At 36.7% G+C, this 14,339-nt stretch overlaps 1 protein-coding gene and 1 long non-coding RNA gene across 2 annotated transcripts in view; one reads left to right on the top strand and one right to left on the bottom strand.

Annotated features, from left to right (window-relative positions):
• The window catches only part of NUP210 (nucleoporin 210), an 89,485-nt gene that overhangs the window by 43,659 nt on the left and 31,487 nt on the right, over nt 1-14,339 (top strand). The window contains exons 16-24 of the mRNA XM_070738546.1: nt 3,260-3,433; nt 4,089-4,281; nt 4,530-4,636; nt 7,697-7,801; nt 8,481-8,582; nt 10,436-10,564; nt 12,289-12,416; nt 12,887-13,022; nt 13,790-13,852. Coding sequence (XP_070594647.1) covers nt 3,260-3,433; nt 4,089-4,281; nt 4,530-4,636; nt 7,697-7,801; nt 8,481-8,582; nt 10,436-10,564; nt 12,289-12,416; nt 12,887-13,022; nt 13,790-13,852 — 1,137 coding nt within the window. The remainder of the gene's footprint in view (nt 1-3,259; nt 3,434-4,088; nt 4,282-4,529; nt 4,637-7,696; nt 7,802-8,480; nt 8,583-10,435; nt 10,565-12,288; nt 12,417-12,886; nt 13,023-13,789; nt 13,853-14,339) is intronic.
• LOC139160543 (uncharacterized) overlaps nt 3,214-14,339 on the bottom strand; it is a 136,414-nt gene continuing 125,288 nt past the window's right edge. Inside the window, exon 5 of the long non-coding RNA XR_011557958.1 lies at nt 3,214-3,412. This is a non-coding gene — a long non-coding RNA (uncharacterized lncRNA). The remainder of the gene's footprint in view (nt 3,413-14,339) is intronic.

Here is a 14,339-nt window from a genome sequence, read left to right on the forward strand (position 1 = left end):
TCCTTCCTCCCTAGCTTCCTCCCTCCCTCCCCTCCTTCCCTCTTCTTTACCTTTACCAGCATTATCATTTCTCATAGGAGCTGGATTTTCATATGTCTAAAATATGGAATTCTGGTCATTTGATCTTTTAGTTAAAAAGGTGCATTGATTTGTTCAATGATTTATTTGTTTTCTTCACATAATATTTGATAATATCTGAATCCATAATATCTAAATAGCCATAATATTCTGAAGAGCCTTTTCCACGACCAAAGTTTAAAAGCATTTATATATTTTCTTTCCTATCTATTGGAATTTTTCTATCAGCATAGTGCAGGTTCTTGATGTTTGTTCATTCAGTTTTAAAACCATGCTTATCTCCTTAAACGCACAGACTCTCAGTATACATATCTAGCATGCAGGCTGAATAAACAAGAAAAGAATATGCAGCCTTATCTGGCCTTACTAACCTTGAGCTAGTCTGTTTCACCATATTCTATCCTGAACTGTGTTCTGTGTATATAGAACATACAATGAATACAATAAGAAATTCCAGGATCCAGTTTTCTTTCTCACATTCTATCGCCTGACACAGTTTTTATACAATTACAGATCTTTCTGTAATTACTGAGACACAAATTAACTTTTTTTTTGCTTGATTGGTTTTTTTCAATTATCCAGCGCATGTCAGCATCAGTGTTTTTTAAACTAAGTTGAACATCTGGCATTTCTCTTTCCATGTAGGATTAAAAGCCTTTTTAGATGAGCCTAAATATTATTTTGTTAACATATAACATCAAGGATGTTGCATGATAGTTTCCACAACACTTTCAAATTTCCTATTTGGTACTAATTACCCAGAAAGGGAATTTCAAAGTACTGTATATGAACTGATCTGTTGGTCCCTGTATCTTTCTCCAGATAGCCTAGCTCTGTTTAAAAAGTGATATTGCTAACATGTTGTAAGCCGCCCTGAGTCTAAGGAGAAGGGCGGCATAAAAATCGAATAAATAAATAAATAAATAAATCTGCTGACATAGCTTGATTAGAGCCTTATCTTCAACTACTTGCCATATTTCTGTCAACATTACATTAATTCTTACAAACTTCATATTGTTAATGACCAGACTGCTCATCTAACCATCTAGTACTATAGTTACTCGTAAGTTCTCTGTCTTCTAAGTAACTTCTACAACTTTTCCAGTTTTATGAACCAGCCAAGTCAGGGGAGTGGGTATGGTTCTGGGCTGTGCAAATGGTGGTTGTACACGCTTGTGCATGCAGCTCCATTTGCACAAGCAGCAGGGTTTGCACCTGTATCACTCACACAAATGGAACTTCACACATAAATGCAAGCCCCAGCCATTCATGTAAGTAGATTTGCATAGGCAAGTGTACTCTCCTACTGCTTGTGCAGCCACTTTGGGACCCTGTTTTAAGCTACTTTAGATGTTGATATTTCTACTTTCTACAGACATTGACATTTCTAAAGAATGTAAACATCTGTATATAAGTTTATAAGCCTTCCATCTTACTTTGGTCTTCTTTGCATCAAATACTGACATAGGCATTTGAAGGTTCAACTTCTTTGGGAGCTCACAGATTTTGTTTGGAAAATTTTCCTTGCTTGTCTGTCTCAATATTTTTACAGATGTCATTGTAATAGCGCTTTTTGTCTTTTTTATTAGCTCTCTGAAATCATTTGATAAGTTTCTTCCTGAGATCTTTATCTTTCGTGGCTTTTCTTTTCTTGGCAATTTTTACTGTCTCTGTGATATGTTGGCTTTCCCAATGTTCACACTTCTTGTTCCAGGTAATTGTGTCTTTTCAGGTTTAGATTTCTTTTTCCTGCATGGCAATGTCAGTAACTAGACAGCCAAAAGATTTAAATGGAGCCCTAACGTGAGACATTTTACCTCCAGAAGATTCTCAATTCTTTCTCAGTAGCGTTTTGAGTGCCATCCAATCTGAGAAGAGCATCCCCTGGACTGCATAGTGGACTTCTCAATATTTCTGTCTATTAGATCTAATAGACAGAAATATGGTAAAATACAGGAGAGCTTTATCATTGCATCTTCCTATGCATTATGAAAGGATGTGTTTGCCATTATCAGTAGTAAAATGATCGCCTGCTTCAGCATCTTCTTACATCATTTCTGCCTAATATAAATGTCTGCTTGCCTCAGTTGGCAGCTGGATTGTCTTTCATGCCTTGATTGCTGGGAATACTCTTGTCACTCGCTCCTACAGTTTTTTTACTCAGCTCTTCCAGGAACATCTCTACCATTTATGAGGCAGCTGAGCCGGACTTGGGATTTTGTGGTAGGAGAGAAATTTAGGCAGTTATATCCTAAAAGGATAAGACTTTCATTTGAATCTTAAATCTTTGAAGTAACATGCCCTCAAAAACCTTTTCCCATGCTGTTACAGTTGGATTATAAAGCCACAATAGCCCAAGATTGTAGATTCTGATCATTATCAATGATATTTTAACCTTATTGTAAAAGTAATACATTTTAACCTGTTTCTTAGTGGTCCATAGCTATCACTTCCACCCTCTAAAAATAAAATATAATAGAACAAGCTAACGATTATCTAAGTACATGGCTTTTAACTTTAGTAGAATATGGAAACATAGCATCAATAAGATTTTTTTCCTCTCTTATCATTAACAATTTAGCAGGTCAGTATGGTTCATTCAACAAATTGTGATGATAGAAGTCAGGTATTAGGCGTGAGTACAACAATTAAAAGAAATACTAAAGAAAATAGTTTCATAACATACTCATTCTGCTGCGTCAAACTTCTTTTTAAATATTGTTAATGCATTTTGTGCAACAGCACCATATGGAAAATTCTAACTCTAATATTCATATAATCTAAATTTACTTGGAATAAACAGTAAATATGAGAATATTCTGCCCATAAAGACATTCTATCATTAAAATACAGTAATAAGTTAGCGTTCCTTGAAGCAGTCAGTTATATGTGCACATGCCCCTTGTCTTCATAATGTTCAGCCATCTGTTTCAAAATCCTAAAAAAGTAATATTATTTTGCAGTGTTAAAGCAATAAAGTTGCACTCTAATAATGGACTAGAATTGCTTTTGAAAATAAATGTCAGAATGATATAACTTTATTTGTCAACATTTCAGGCTATTACTGAAACAAATACTCAACCTTAATGATCTATCTTAAATAGCATTGCATAAAAAATACGTGTTTTGCCAGGTACAAACTTTTTATTATTATTATTTATTTTCACCAATGTTTATGCAGGTAATTTCACTAACAATTGGCAACAAACCCACTGTAACAAACCCTTTTCCAGCTGTTGAGTCAGCTGATGTGACATTGTTTTGTGCCACTCCTTCTCGGTTTTCCTTGGCACTTGTATCTGCAGATCCTGAGATGGATGTTTCCTGTCCCTTCCTTCATCAGGACAAACAAAGGGTAGGTATGAATTGGGGAAAGACAATATGGTAACACTAAATATTTACCTTGGTGCCTGCCATTATCCTTGATCTGCCTAATGCATTTTTACTAAGATAGGACAGACGGAGAGAAAGCTGATTCAATGCTAATTCCCACTTCTAGCATTTTTAAAAGAATTGCTGATATAAAAGCCCAACAAATATTTTGGAAACAGAGTGATAATGATTTTGTTCAATGCTTTGGTTAGAAGTCTCCCAGTTGCACTGGAGAAAAATAAGTTATGGTGGTAAAAAATATCCTGGAAGATTAAGGATCTAGACAAGCAACTTCATGAACTTGCCTTCAGGAAAATGATTTGGACATACAGTATACCACCATAATACATTTGAAGAGGTGTTGTTAGCTTTTGTCAAAATCCTATTCACAAGACCTGGGGTAACAAATGTATCAACGCATAGTTGTATCCAATTGTATTCAACCAGTAGCATTGGAAAGCTGCCTTTCTACAGCTGCCTTTCTACAGCTACATTCCAAAATCTTTGCTAAAATGTTTAGTTTGTTCAATATAGTAGAATATTGTTGCCTGTTTTTAATCTTGTGCATTTTTGTGCCCAGATGCATGTGCATTTTTAAAGTTATTTTTCATATTTGTAAAATAATAATTATCTTCTAGGTCCCTATTTCAATTTTCCGCAACCCTGTATTGGAGCTAGGTGTTTATGATCATCAGGGGAATAAATTTGACAATTTTAGTTCTCTTACTATAACCTGGGAATCAACAGACCATTTATTAGCAAGCATAGAGGCAAGGATGCCTATGGAACTGTCTATGAAAGATCATGGAAACAGTCGGAAGAAAATGCAAGGTACTGTTCCCTCACATTTAAAAACAATACTAATTCAGTTTCCATCACTACCAACCTTTGCTTTCTGGAATGAAACTTTGTTCATAGACACAGAAAGCTATTTCAAAAGAAGTGTCATATTTTTCTAAGGATATTTAAAAAATGGGAGGGCAGGGTGTGGTGCGGTGTAACTTTGAAGGCTACTTTATTGCTACGTGGTTTATTCAGTAGTACCCACTACTTTTCCAATTTTCTCTGCCCCTTTTTAGGCCTGCAAACTGTTTTAGTTCATCATAAACCAGGAAGAACAATAATATCAGCTACTGCAGTTGGCTATCAACATATTCATTTGATTACCAATGAAGTAAAGAAACCGGTAATACCTTTTAACCTCAGATTACTGCCCCAATAAGATATATCTTCTATTTCCATTCATAATACAATATTTATATACAGTGATACCTCGTCTTACAAACGCTTCATCATACAAACTTTTCGAGATACAAACCCGGGGTTTAAGATTTTTTTGCCTTACAAACCCACTGCCGCTGCTGCGATGCCCCGCCTCCGGACATCCGTTGCCAGCGAAGCACCCATTTTTGCACTGCTGGAATTCTCCTGAGGCTCCCCTGATGCTGCAGGGGAATCCCAGCAGCGCAAAAACGGATGCTTCACTGGCAACGGAAGTCCGGAGGTGGGGTTTCCCAGCAAGGGGAGCCTCAGTGAAATTGCAGCATCACAAAACACAGAGGTCCAGAGGTGGGGTTTCGAGGACTTCGGTGTTTTTGCGATGCTGATTTCACTGATGCTCTCTTCGCTGGGAAACCCCACCTCTGGACTTCTGTTGCCAGCGAAGTGCTCGTTTTTGCGATGCTGGGATTCCTTGCTGGGATTCCCCTGCAGCATCGCAAAAACACAGAAGTCCGGCGGTGGGGTTTCCCATGGAGGGGAGCCTCAGGAGAATCCCAGCAGCGCAAAAATGGGTGCTTCAGCTGGCAAAAGGGGTGAATTTTGGGCTTGCACGCATTAATCGCTTTTCCATTGATTCCTATGGGAAACATTGTTTGGTCTTACAAACTTTTCACCTTAAGAACCTCATCCCGGAACCAATTAAGTTTGTAAGACAAGGTATCACTGTACTGTATTTTACCATCATCCTAAACATAAAGTATTATAATTTAGACCCGTAAAAGTAAAACAAAATATTAAAATAGATTATCTAGTTTTGAAATCTATCATTCCTTCCTCCTCATTATTCTTTTTGGTAGCTTCTAAATTGTTTTTTTGCATATGTTGCCATAAATGCAGGTTTAACCTGAAGAGAGTTCAGTTGTGAAAAAACTAACTGCTCATAGTATTAGAGTTAACCATATGCCATATAATCTCCACTTATGTCCACAATTGAGCTCAAAATGAGTTGTTAAATGAATTTTGCCCCATTTTATGACCATTTTTGTTACAGTTGTTAAGTGAATCGTTGCAGTTGTTAAGTGAATTTGGCTTCCACATTGACTTTGCTTGTCAGAAGGTTGCAAAAGGTGATCAGAAGACCCTGGGACTTCTTCTAAATATGAGTCCAAGAGTCTAAATTTTGATCACGTGATAATGGGGATCCTTCAACGATCATAAATGTCATAAGTCACTCCAGGTGACCAACCCAGACTGGATCCTGCAAACTTAATATTTACATACATGTATTTAGTGCATTTAACTTTGAACACAAGGGATAAAAGGTAGTACAGTATAGAACTAAGGTGGGGAAAAGGAATCCTCAATCTGAGTATTGTATTGGCAGTTCTGTGTTAGCAAATACTTCAGAAGAAAAGGATTTAGGGGTAGTGATTTCTGACAGTCTCAAAATGGGTGAACAGTGCAGTCAGGCGGTAGGGAAAGCAAGTAGGATGCTTGGCTGCATAGCTAGAGGTATAACAAGCAGGAAGAGGGAGATTATGATCCCGCTATATAGAATGCTGGTGAGACAACATTTGGAATACTGTGTTCAGTTCTGGAGACCTCACCTACAAAAAGATATTGACAAAATTGAACGGGTCCAAAGACGGGCTACAAGAATGGTGGAAGGTCTTAAGCATAAAACGTATCAGGAAAGACTTATTGAACTCAATCTGTATAGTCTGGAGGACAGAAGGAAAAGGGGGGACATGATCGAAACATTTAAATATGTCAAAGGGTTAAATAAGGTCCAGGAGGGAAGTGTTTTTAATAGGAAAGTGAACACAAGAACAAGGGGACACAATCTGAAGTTAGTTGGGGGAAAGATCAAAAGCAACATGAGAAAATATTATTTTACTGAAAGAGTAGTAGATCCTTGGAACAAACTTCCAGCAGATGTGGTAGATAAATCCACAGTAACTGAATTTAATTCAGCCTGGGATAAACATATATCCATCCTAAGATAAAATACAGAAAATAGTATAAGGGCAGACTAGATGGACCATGAGGTCTTTTTCTGCCGTCAGATTTCTATGTTTCTATGTTTCTATGTTTCTAAGGTAGGGTGTAACATTTGTTACTGAAGGCTCAGTAATATTATGCTCTAAGCAATAGCATATATCTTCCCCAAATGAATTGGCATGCCTAATCTTTCAAGAAAATATACTGGAAAGAACTGTATTCATATTCTTGTTCCCAGATTAAAGGGGGGAGGACAATGAAAATACTAAATTTGGAAAAGTGTCAGATAATACTTATTATTATTATTGTTATTGTTGTTGTTGTTGTTATTATTATTATTATTATTATTATTATTATTATTATTATTTATTAGATTTGTATGCCGCCCCTCTCCGGAGACTCGGAGCGGCTTACAACAACAATACATAGTACAAATCTAATGGTTAAAAAAGAACAGTTTAAAACCCTCATTATAAAAACAGTCATGCATCCCAAACAAACCATATATAAAATGAAACGGCCCGGGGGAATCAATTTCCTGACAGCAAAGATGGGTTTTTAGGAGTTTGTGAAAGGCAAGGAGAGTGGGAGCAGTTCTGATCTCCAGAGGGAGTTGGTTCCAGAGGGTTGGGGCCACCACAGAGAAGGCTCTTCCCCTGAGCCCCGCCAGACGACCTTGTTTCGTCGACGGGACCCGGAGAAGGCCAACTCTGTGGGACCTAATCGGTCGCTGGGATTCGTGCAAGTTCCTGCTTATTATATTTTGTTTTCTTGAAGAACAGTAGACATAAATTTCCAACTTATGTGAATTATAATTACTGTATAAGACTTTCAGCCTACATGTCATGATATAATGAAGAGGGCTGCAGAGTAAACTTGAATAGATAACTACAAATCTATTCTACATTCTAACTTCATTGTTATGATATGTCTCAACTCTAATAGCAAAAGAATTGAAAAGAACCTTATAATAGTCAGGTAACTCAATATCTATTCTGCTTTGTTTCTTGCTTTTTCTTTACAGTATGAACCTCTTTTACCTGTAAATGCAGGTATTGAACTAATACTTGTGGAAGATGTTAAAATAAGTCCTAAAGAAGTGACTATTTATAATCATGACGCAGTTAAGGTAGGTCTTTGTGTTTGTATCTGTATGTGTGTACCTATCCCCAAAATAAGCCCTAGCATGTTTTTACACACGCGCCTAATATAAGACGTACTCCCCAAAATAAATGCTACTAGGAGCCTGCACAGTCAGCCACTAGCCCATTTCGCCGGGTTGCTCACAGTGTCGCAGCAATGAGGTGAGGGGACAGTTGAGCTAACCCACATGCCCCACATAACCTTACTCCGGGCCTCCATGCCCAGACACCTGCCTCATGGCATCAGCACTAGAGGCCATATACAGCAGAAACCCACATGGCTCCTGGCCCATTTCTTCTGTTGGTTCATGGCAGCAAGAGGTGGAGGAGGCCGAATAGTTTGTTGGAGCTTCAGCCATAAGTTGAAGCACATGTTGGGGATGGGATGGCCTTGTTGAGGAGGTCCTGGGGTAAGCTGATACAGGCCACATGGAGCAGATCCAACCCTCCTGCCTCACAGCAGTGGCACTGGTGTTCCACGCAGCCTGCTGCCCTGCCACAAGCAAGCAGAAGAAGTGGGCCTTCCATACATGGATGAAAAATAAGACACCCACTGAAAATAAGCCCTACTGTTTATTTTGGGGCCCAAAAGAAAATAAGACCCAGTCTTTATTTTAAGAAAAACATGGACAGTGTGAATTTTCTAAAATGTGCTTTTCTTCACAGGCCGAACTGATTATTAATGGGGGCTCTGGATATTTTTTTATTAATACCAGTATTGTAGATATTGTGAAAATAGTATATGAAGAAGGTAAAAACATTGCTCTGGTAAGTATTTATGATGCAAATAATATATTTCTTCTTTTGAGAAAATAAAACCATTGAAAATCCTCTGGTTTTTGTAAAGTGTATTAGGAGAACTTTAAATGAAGTGAACTTAGAAATACAAAGACTTACGGAAATCATGGAATAAGAGTCCACCAGTCCTGATTATGTCAGGATAATAAAAAGACACCAAAGTCTGTTCTGCTTTGTTCAAAAAAGCTCAGTGAAAAACATTCTTAAAGGAGCTGTGATGGAGGAGTGGTTAAAATGCAATATTGCAGGGTAGCAGTTTGATCCTGACAAGCTCCCAGTTGACACAGCCTTCCATCCTTCTGAGGTGGGTAAAATGAGGACCCAGATTGTTGGGGATAATAGGTTGACTCTGTAAACTGCTTAGAGGGGGCTGTAAAACACCAGGGAATGGTATAGAAGTCTAAGTGCTACTGTTATTGCTAAAGTAACAGGCTAGTTCTAGTTGATACCAGGCTAGAAAATAGGGGATTGTGGTTTCTATTCCTTCCTAGAGCATGAAGCTTTGGGCCAGTCACACAGTCTCAGCCCTAGGAAAAAGGCAATGGTAAAGCACCTCCCAAAATGTTCCCAAGAAAACTGCATGGATTGTGTCGTCAATACTTGACTTGAAAGAACACACACACACACACACACAATATCACATTGGGAGGTGAATGGAGGCAGTCTCTTAATGGTCTGATGGGCCTTCATTATATTCTCTATAAGTTTACTTTGCTCAAGTTAGACTTACATTCAGCAAAGTAAAATTCTTTAGTGTGACTAAAGAATTAAACACCAATTAATTAACTAACAATTTACCATTCAATTTGACATTCATATTTTAATTTCTGTCCTTTCATGTTTTTCCCTCCTTATTTACATAACTTGCTTTACATGTGGATGAATGTAATAGTTTTAAGTCAGCTTTGTCTTTGCTGATGTGAGCTCTAAGAGATAATATATTTTGGAACACGAAATAGAAATATTGTAAAGCGAGATATATTGATAAATCTCATTGATTTGTATGGCATTTGAAGTTCCTTGAGCCTAGGTCGGGGGTCCTCCAGCTATGCTGGCTGGATAATTCTGGGAGTTGAAGTCCACAAGCCTTAAAGTTGCCATGTTTGAAGACCTCTGGTCTAGGTAATGACTTTACAAAGTGTCAGACTTTCATAGGCTTTCGAGGGTTTCAGAAAATGTGTGAGCTCAAAGATACTAACAGCCAAACCTAAAAGAAATGGGTTGAAGACATTACAGAAAATTGCAATACCTTGTGAGATATGACAAAAACTGATTATGATTAAAAGTTTTCCCTGAAATGTGAAATTGTTCTTCAGGAACATAAACTGCCATCAATTTATGTAGTATCATCAAGAATAAAATACCCAGCAGTACAGATGCTTTCTTTTTGCCTTAAATTCACTCTGTATACTCGCTTTTAAGGACTTATTTGTAAGATCCTTTCTCGCCAAGATTTGTATTTTTTTTTCTCTTTCTGTTTTCAAAAAAGGAATACAAGACTAGAGGCTAATAGTTGCATTAGAGGCACCTGAATGCAGTTGTTACCTGCAGGCTGTTTCTATTGTCTCCGTGAAATTAGATTCCTCGAATATATTTTAAAACTTCATTTGGAAAGAACATCTTCTCCTTATGTGGAAAAATGTCTTCCTTAATCTTAACTACACAATTTTCTTTTGTCAGTGTTATTTACCATTTCTTATTTCCTTAAAGCACAATAACTTCAAGTAAAGCTATTTATTTTAAGTAAAGAATAGATTTAAGTAAAGAATAGTCATAATAACTAATGAAGAACATTTGATAACATTTTCTTCTCCTTATTTTAGATATATCCCTTATATCCAGGGTCAGTATCTGTAATGATACATGACTTGTGTCTTGCATCTTCCACCATTGCTAAAACTGATGTGTATGTTTCTAATATACAAGAAGTATACGTTGGAATTGTTGATAAGGTTAGTATTCAGTTCTAAATGAATGGCTTGCTATACTGTTTACTGCAGCAATAAAATATTCTATTCAAAGATTCCTCAAGATTAATTCATTATAGGCAAGTGGTTGGAGTTTTATTTATGATTTATTTTGCTCCAAGGAATGCATATAAGAGTACCAATAGAAGAGAATAGTATCTGTAGCTCAGGGCTGAACTGTGGCTCCTTGGTGCTCTCTGGGCTTGGTTGTTTTCTTGCAGACATTTAATTACCAGCTTATGATGTTATCTAGTTTGGTAATGAAAGTTGGCAAGAAAACAACAACCAACTTCAGCAGGCACCAAAGACTTGAGGACACTTTGAATACTTCTAGATCATACTCTGTTCTACTGATAAACAATATACGTACATACGCACATACATACGTACATACATACATACATACATACATACATACATACATACGTTAAATATTTTAGACACCTTAGAAAAGTCTTCATTGTATATATACACTGTATATACACAATGAAAGCAGTGTTAATTGCTTTCCCTCCACAACTAAGTCAGAATTCTAGGAAATGTTGGCAAGTCATATTGTTTGAACATGGGCATGCAGCTTGAGCATGTGTTTCTTTTTGTGGCCTATCCCACAATATGAGAGCCAATTATAACAATCTAACATATTTGGGCAGAGGGTACATATCTGGGTAGACTTAAGTATGAGGACGAAATCTGAAGGTCTCTTAGAAGCAGACTTAACCCATTTTTGTCCCCTAATCTATCCCCCAATCTCTCCAAAATAACCTGAATTTTGATAGCACAATTTAGAGTTAATTAAAAAAGGGGAATGGGGATGATTTTTATCAAAAAGGCATTCTTCACCATTCAGTCCGAACTGGAGAGGAAAAAACCCCCAAGAAAGTCCACTTTCTTTTTGAAAAGCACCTTTGGGCAATCTGGAGGACTGAGACTCTTCATAAACAGGCATCTCTCTACTCTTATTTCTATAAAAGAAAAGGGAAGGGGGGGAAACTATAATTATCAAAAATTGCCATTTTGCTGTCAAATTTCAATGATGCAATCAGAGTTGCAGGTATGGTTTGGGAACAGCAGGCAATCAACAGGCCTTGTTTTAACATAAGGGGTGTATTTGATAAGCTTAAGGTAACTAAAGTAAATGCAGTTCAGAAGTTCAATTAGTTTGTTCAGCTAGTTTGGTTTAGTGACTATCAGACTAGAAACCAGAACACTGATAAGCTGTCCCACCTTATCCATGAAAGCTATCTGGGCGACTCAGGATGAGTCACTCAATTTCATCTCATCTCATCTCATCTCACTGAATTCCTTTTGTGGACAAAATAGGAGAAGGAAGCTGTATTCCCATGTTCTCTGCCTTGACTTTAAAAATAACAAACGGATATACAGTAAATAAATAAAACTGTACCTTTCTCACATTATGGCAAGGGAACTGCACAGAAACCTCTTGACTTATTCCACAGCTTAATCTAGAATGGTAACAGGGGGTTATACTGGCTGGGAATATTGTAGATATAATCCAGTACCTCTAAGAAAGCTGACATAGAAGCAAGTTTGATTGCAATCTACAGTTGCTAAGAGATAGTGAAATCACTCTGATTGCAGTAATTCTGTAGTAGTAGACTGATCATGGTGCACAACATTTTAAGCCACATATAAACAGAATGTATTGTTTGAATTGAAATGCAAAACTCTGTAAATATGTATTATAGGTAGAAATTGGCAAAAATGTTAAAGCCTATGTCAGAGTGCTGGATGCTTCAAAGAAATACTTCCACAGTAAAAACTTCAAATTCATGGACTTAACTCTAAAGGCAGCATCTCAGATTATTTCCTTAAAGTAAGTTCATTTGTTTTATTCTGTTTTAAGTACTATAGAAAAACAACAGTGGATATTTATGACTGTCACAACATTCCATGATCACATGATCATCATTTAATTGCTTCACAGCTGGCTTCTGACAAGCTGAGTTGATAGAGAAGCTGGCAGGAAAATGTCTTGCTTAAGAATGACATGGTAATATGCTTAACCACAATGGAAGTGAGGTCATAAGTCCATTGCAGTCATATGATGTCTTTCTTAATAACACAGTTTCAAGTCCAAATGGTGTTTATTAAGCAAGGGTTACCTATATAATTTTAGTTATCTGTTCATACAGCTCAACACAATCTTGTTGATATTTCTCACAATGTTATCAGCTTATCATTGCAACTGAAAATTATACATTAGATTAAATTGAGGAAATTGCTCCTTAGTGCTTCTAAAGGGACATTCAGATGTCTACTAATTCATACATTTTATTATTGCAGAGCCCTTGGTGAAACGTCTGATGAATACACGGCTGTTTTTCTTGTGCAAGGCATGGCCATAGGTCAAACCAGTGTCACGGGTATTGTCACTGACAGATATGGTGCAAAGATTTATTCAGTTCCACAGCAGATTGAAGTAAATATATTCACTGTTAGCTATTCATGCTTTTAGGGTGACTTTTTGTAATCATGCTTCTCAGCCAGAAAAGCTCATCACTCAAAATGATTTTAAAAACTGAAAGCAAAATTATTTTTATGGACAAATATCAGTATCATTAGGCTGAAATCTGGATGTGGTAATGCTCTGCACTTAGCTTGATATATCACGAAATATGTTACTAATCATGTTAGTAAGTATCAGAGCCTGGATGATTATTTTGCTTTCGTTGCACTTATCCAAACAAAGGAGTGCAAGAGACTGAATGTTAGGCAGTTATGAGGGTGGAGAGTACAAGCTGAAAGTAGAGGAAAAATGCACTTGAGATAATAGTTCAGAAAGAAGCTGAAGATTAATAAGAGAAATGCCATGAAAATGCTCAAGCTCCAAAGTTGTAATAGAATACGGGTAATTGCTAGATAATAAAATAATTTTAAAATACAAGAAAAGATGACAACAAGGTGTAGAATTGGCAGAACACATCCACAAACATGGGGGGAAAACCTAAAATGTTTTTCAAGGAAAATTTAAGAGAAAAATAATGACAAGGCAGAAAGTGAAAATGGCAATCTGCTTTGTGTGCAGAAGTTTAAAAAGACAAAATAAAGCCACTCTAAAAAGAAAAATGGAAACGAAACATGTAGAGCAAGAAGGTACATTGAAATGAAAATAATTATATTGTTATTGTTATCCAAATAGTTGGATTTTAACTTTATCAATAAATATTATTTTTGTCCTACTTCTAGGTATTTCCTCCTTTTAAATTGATACCAAAAAAAGTCACCTTACTCATAGGCGCAGTGATCCAAGTAAGTTGTTTTTAAATTATTATGCTGAATTAATTATTTCATAAAAGGGTGTGCATGAATAGAAAGTAAACTTAACCTTATTTCTCAATGTGTGGTTTTCTATCAATCAGCATAGCAACCTTACCCAATTTGGTCATTTCCAAATGCTTGGCTAGTATTATTTCCAGAATTCTTAAACTGAATGTTCAGTAGAGAGCAATTTCTTGATGAGGCGGACTAGAAGGCAATGTTAGAATTAAAACAAATCATCACCATTTCCAGACTTTTAGCTGCCTTATCCTCAGAGGCCACACACATCAAACTTTTAAAAATGTGGAAAACATTTTAAACCCATTCCAATAGCTATTCAATATTTATAGGTAGTCCTCACTTATCTACTATTAGTTCAGCAACTGTTGGAAGAAACCAACTTCTGACAAGAAAAGTCAGTAAGGAAGCCAGCAGAAAGTCACAAGTCACACATGACTTCACACTAATGACTGCGGGT

Source organism: Erythrolamprus reginae, chromosome 2, assembly GCF_031021105.1.
Source record: "Erythrolamprus reginae isolate rEryReg1 chromosome 2, rEryReg1.hap1, whole genome shotgun sequence".
NCBI classification, from domain to species: domain Eukaryota; kingdom Metazoa; phylum Chordata; class Lepidosauria; order Squamata; family Dipsadidae; genus Erythrolamprus; species Erythrolamprus reginae.